Source organism: Juglans regia, chromosome 15 (assembly GCF_001411555.2).
Source record: "Juglans regia cultivar Chandler chromosome 15, Walnut 2.0, whole genome shotgun sequence".
NCBI lineage: Eukaryota > Viridiplantae > Streptophyta > Magnoliopsida > Fagales > Juglandaceae > Juglans > Juglans regia.
Window position 1 is genome coordinate 17,435,077 of NC_049915.1, and position 6,000 is coordinate 17,441,076.

Sequence of the window (6,000 nt, forward strand, 5' to 3'; positions counted from 1 at the left end):
TGGAAAGAATAAGGAACAAAATAGGATATGACAGGAGCTTTATGATAGAGAGTAGAGGATTTAGTGGAGGAATAACTATGATGTGGAATTCAAATGTTCATATAGAATTGGATTCATATATTAGACATCACATATCTGTTCACATAACAGAACCTGGAAATGGGAAGAAGTGACTTCTCACAAGGTTTTATGGCAACCCTTGTATAGCACTTAGAGAAGGGAGTTGGTAGTTGCTAAGGCTTTTGAAACCTATAGATAACAGTCATTGGCTTTGCATAGATGATTTCAATGAAATTTTGCATCATAATGAAAAGTTTGGGAGAGCTGTGAGACCTTATGCTCAGATGGAATCCTTTAGTCAAGCCTTACAAGGCAGTGAATTGAATGATTTGGGATTTATAGGGCCAAAATATAATTGGTTAAACAATAGAGAAGACACTAGGTTTACAAAAGAAAGGTTAGACAGAGTAGTTGGAAATTCACATTGCATCAGTATGTATCCAGATATCAGTGTTACTACCATTCCTACATGCACATCAGATCATAATCCTCTTATCTTAACTCTAAATACAAAATTTCAAGAGGAAAGAAGGAAGAGAAGGATATTTAGATATGAATTCAGCTGGGGGAGAAAAACTAAATGCAAAAGTATTATTTCGAATGCATGGAATGAAGGGCTCAACATAGCACAAACAATAGCATTAGTATCAAACAAGCTTACTAGCTGCAAGAAAAAACTACTCAATTGGAGCATAAACCAAAAGCAGGAAGCAATGAGAAACATTGAGACTAAAAAACTAAAAATGCATCTTCTTCAGCAAATGAACAATGGGAGTGATCTGCAAGAAATAAATCAGATTAAAAACGATGTGACATTGCTCTTAGAAAAAGAAAATTTGAAGTGGAAACAAAGAGCAAAAGAAAGTTTGCTTCAAAATGGAGACAAGAACACCAGATTTTTTCATACGTGTGCATCACAAAGAAGAAAAATAAATCATATCAGTAGCATTCAAGATGATGATGGCCAGATTCATAATTCTTCTCAAGGAATAAAGCAAGTATTTCAACATTTTTATAATTCCTTATTATCCACTTCTAACCCAACTAGAATAAATGATTGTTTGGAACCTATGCAAGCAAAGGTCACTGAGGAAATGAACAGCAGGCTGATTTCAGAATTCACCTTCACAGAGGTACAAGAAGATGTATTTTCTATGAATCCAATGAGCTCACCAGGACCAGATGGATTTTCAAATAACAACAACATTGGAATACAGTAGGCAAGGAACTTTGTGAAGCAGTGACATTGGCCTTAAATACTAACAACTAGGACAGCACCATCAATGAAACATTTATAGTTCTCATACCAAAAAAGAAATGTCCAACACAAATCAATGAATTCAGGCCAATCAGTTTATGTAATGTAATCTACAAGGTTATGGCCAAGGTTCTAGCTAATAGATTGAAACAAATCCTGCCATAAATCATTTCCACAACTCAAAGTGCATTTGTGGCTAGAAGACAAATTCTAGACAATGTCATAATTGCTTTTGAAGTATTACATTCAATGAATTGCAGATTGAAAGGGGCATCAAGATATATAGCCTTATAATTGGACATGAGCAAAGCATATGATATATTAGAGTGGAGCTTTATCGCAGTAGTGATGGAAAAAATGAGATTTGCAAACAAGTGGATAGCTCTCATAGTCAACTGTGTCAAGACAGTATCTTATTATCTCTTAATTAATGGAAACCCACAGACTTCTTTTAAGCCTTCGAGGGGCATTAGACATGGTGATCCCTTATCACCCTATCTATTTATACTATGCTCATAAACTTTTACTCAGCTACTTAATAGAGCAGAAATGATGAACCTCATATCTAGTTTTCCACTGGCAAGGGGACAAATAACCATCAATCATCTATTTTTTTTTGCAAATGATAGTATTTTATTCTGTCTAGCCTCTTCTATTGAATGGAGCATGGTGTAATACTTGATTGGACAATATGAACCTTCTATTGAATGGAGCAAGGTGCAATACTTGATTGGACAATATGAACCTTCTATTGAATGGAGCAAGGTGCAATACTTGATTAGACAATATGAACTGGCTTCAAGCCAGAGATTAAACAAAGAAAAATCCTCTCTATTTTTTAGCAAGAATACAAGGGTTGCTGTGGAAGACAATATTCTTAGCATAGCAGGTATTAGAACTACATCTTCCTATTAAAGTTATTTAGGGTTACCTGCTTTGCTAGGAAAATCAAGAGTTAGGACATTCACTACAATTCTTGACAAAGTGAGAAGTAAATTGAACAACTAGAAGCTGAAATTTCTATCTAGAGCAGGTAAAGAGATTTTTCTCAAATCTATCATACAAGCTATCTCAACTTATTCAATGTGGGTTTTTAAACTTCCTCAACGCCTATTACATGAAATTAACAAGATGATGAAAAGTTATTGGTGGGGACAAATCAATCAAGAGAGGAAAATAAGTTAGATTAATTGGAGTCAGATGGGAAAATCTAAAGCTGAAGGAGGATTGGAGTTTAGAGACTTTGAAAACCTCAATATTGCTTTATTAGCAAAGCAAGGTTGGAGAATGTTGCAACACCCTAACTCTCTAGCTGCACAGGTATTACAACTTAAATATTTTCCTCACACTGACTTCTTCAATGCAAAGTTGGGTAATAGACCATCCTATCTATGGAGAAGCTTTCTAGTTGCTAGACCTCTACTCAAAGAAGGGACCATTTGGAGGGTAGTGGACGGAAATTCTACTAGAATATCGTCAGATAAGTGGCTACCAACACCCACCACATTCAAACCTCAAAGTGGTTTTCAGATACAAAAGCCAAAGTAGAGGTGCTTATTAACCAACAAACAAGGGAATGGAATACCAGTTTGATTAGTGTAGTCTTTTCAAGGATGATACAGATACCATTACTCAACTACCTCTCAGTCACTGCAATAGACCAGATAAACTGATATGGAGGTGCACAACAAATGAGATATTTAATGTCAAAAGTGCTTACTACTTGTAGGGAGAAATTCAAGACAGAAATAAGGGACAAGGCTCACAACACAAACAAACTCGAGAGGAATGGACTAAATTATGGAATCTTGGTATTCCCCCAACCATAAAGAACTTCCTGTGGAGAGCATGCCTCAACATTCTACCTACTAAAGATAATCTCTGCAAAAAGAAGGTAATGACAGATAACAACTGCCCCATCCAAAAGTGCAAGACCTCATGCCAGAGTTTAAAGGAGCTTATTGATGACATGTTAAACAAGTTACAGCAGGATGAAATGGAAGAATTAGCTCTGACTTTATGGAATATGTGGTGGAGAAGAAATGAAAAAGTATTTATAATATTCTGATTGATCCCAAAACAGTTCTACATCGAGTCCATCAAATGCAACATGATCTTGCAGCACTAGAATCTAGAACAATCAACCAGAATCAAACCAATACATTGAGAAATGACACATGGGAGACCCTTCCACCAGTTGACAGAATGCATTACAAGATTGGTATTGCATTGCAGTGAGAGATGAGGAAGGTAATTACTTAGCCACCATTAGGAAGAACCAACTACCTTGTCCTGACCCTTTAATTACTGAAGCAGTAAGAGCATTAACAGAAATAAATTTTGGACTTGATCTGGGAATGAGGAATGTAGTATTAGAGAGTGATTCCAAAAGAGTAGTAATGGGGATCCAAAAACATGCACAAGATGAAAGCTACTTTGGAATAATCATCTCAGATATAAGATCAAGAATTAGCTCTTTTGATGTTTATGTTACTAAGCATATCAACAGAGAAGACAATGTAATAGCTCATACACTTGATAAAAATGCTTTGATTATATCAGAGTGTATAGTGGATTTGGAGGAAGAAAAATACTATTTTTTCCACTCTATTTGCTCCCTCATTTTAACATCTCATGTATTTTATTTTATTTTTAATTTTTTTTATTTACTTAATAGTTAAGGAAGTGACTATTAGTATATTTTTATATTTTTATATTTTTTAAAAATATTTAAAAGTGTTAAAAAAATAAAAATAAAAAAATTGAAAAAAAAATAAATAGAAAGAGAACTTTTAACTAGCGGTAACAATGTCTTTAAAACATACATTAAAGACAATGGGGAGTTTGCTCGCTGCTCTTTGGAGGAAACTCCCCATTGTCTTTGATGTATGTTTTAACTTCAGTTATATGAAATGAGTTTGTTTAAAAAAAAAATCCATCCGGTGGCTTTATGCAAACCAGATTCCTTCATCGCCACATTCCACGTTCTACATGCAATAGTACTTAAAGATAGTTGAGAACCACGTATCAATGATATCATCACTTGTTGTCAACACATCATTGCTATCTTTTTTTTAAGTGACAGTTATTTTTTAAATTGATTTAACTACTAGTAACCGTTTTCTTTCAAAATTTCACAAACTGTTATTTCAACAGTAATATATATACTACCCTCTTTTAACAATTATTAACCGTTTTTCATAAATTATTTAGATCTGTTTAGATACAGATGTGAGATGAAACTATCTCATTCATCTCATCTCATCTCATCTTATTTAATTTTAACTAATAGTCTCATTATTATTCATAAACTATCTTAATTCATCTCATCTCATCTCACTATCCGAATCTACACTCACCAATTTTGGATAAAAACTCAAACATGATAATGGGAGTCCAAAACTAAGCACAAAATGGCTAAAAATTTGACACGTAGCAAACCCTCAACAACGTGGCGCTCTCAGACATCTCGCCAATGACATCTGTTCCAACTTCTTTTGTTTAATTTCACTTCTCTTCCTTATTATTAGATAGTACATACCCATTGCCAAATCCAACGCAAACCCATCCTCTGAATTAGCACTACTTTGGCAAAATATCCCCATTACTTTCTGCAGAACTTTCATCAAATTCATCAAGAACTCATGGGTTCAGAAACTTTCGTAGAAGTAATTCTGGCAATACTTCTACCTCCTGTTGGGGTCTTCCTCCGCTATGGCTGTGAAGTACTAATTCTTCTCTTGCAAACCAGATTTTCATATGATCTGATCATGTGCTTGTTCTTTGATTTCATGAACATGAATTTGTTTTTGAATTTTGTGAAATGCAGGTGGAGTTTTGGATAGATTTGCTGCTGACAATATTGGGATACATTCCGGGAATCATATATGCCCTTTATGTGTTGGTAGGATAGCATGACATCCTGCATGGTTGATGCAGTACCAGAAGATCATATATGTGACATGATCTGCTATTTTGGACGTGATTGATCGATGTTTTCTAGGACTAGGAGCAGTCTATGCAGGATGTTCTGAGAGTGGCTTTGATCTCTTTCAAATCATGTACTGTTGTTTGTTTACAATAAGTGTACTTGAGTCATGGAAGTGTTTATATTCTTTCAGTACTCGTTTAGTACCCATATATGTCTTCTGTGTAGTTTGATTAAAGGAACTACGTATGGAAATGGAAATGGAAATTGACTCTGAAAACATGTTCTATATATGGTGCACTCTTTTCATGCCAATCTTTGCGCAATGGCGCACACATGCTAAAGAATGAATGTACAATTAATTTGCAGTGAAAAATTTAAACGAACAGTAATCACTATTTATTATTTTATTATTATTTATTATTAATTATTTATTATTATTTACTATTATTTAATATTCTATCATTACTTTTTCACTACTATTTATAAAATATTTCAATAACCAAACGCAAGCTAAGATAATCTCATGACTCAACTATAATAAGAACAACGTACGCCATGATGATCATCCTAATGATTCAATTATAATAAAAAATTATAGGCAGCTAATTATCTTAGTGAATCGGGATTTTGATCCAACACAATTTGCCAAAAGTAGTGCTGTTATGTTAGAGATTCCAGCTATGTACATGAGTGAAAACATCATGGAGAGGCTCCTTAAACAACGCAATCACAAATTAGTCTAAAAAGATTC

The 6,000-nt window shown here is 34.2% G+C and overlaps 1 protein-coding gene across 1 annotated transcript; it reads left to right on the forward strand.

The window, feature by feature from the left end:
* The first annotated feature begins 4,867 nt into the window (after positions 1-4,867).
* Positions 4,868-5,539, forward strand: LOC108993116 (low temperature-induced protein lt101.2-like). Its single transcript, XM_018967882.2, has 2 exons — positions 4,868-5,043; positions 5,148-5,539. Exons 1-2 carry the CDS (start codon positions 4,963-4,965, stop codon positions 5,229-5,231), a joined length of 165 nt encoding a protein of 54 aa, XP_018823427.1. The 5' UTR covers positions 4,868-4,962; the 3' UTR covers positions 5,232-5,539.
* Positions 5,540-6,000: the final 461 nt, after the last annotated feature.

Bases quoted from the DNA above. Each gene is read 5' to 3' on its own strand.
- LOC108993116 (XM_018967882.2), top strand. From the start codon at position 4,963: ATGGGTTCAGAAACTTTCGTAGAAGTAATTCTGGCAATACTTCTACCT. The intron at 5,044-5,147 runs GTACTAATTCTT...TGTGAAATGCAG, and splicing joins TCCTCCGCTATGGCTGTGAA to GTGGAGTTTTGGATAGATTT.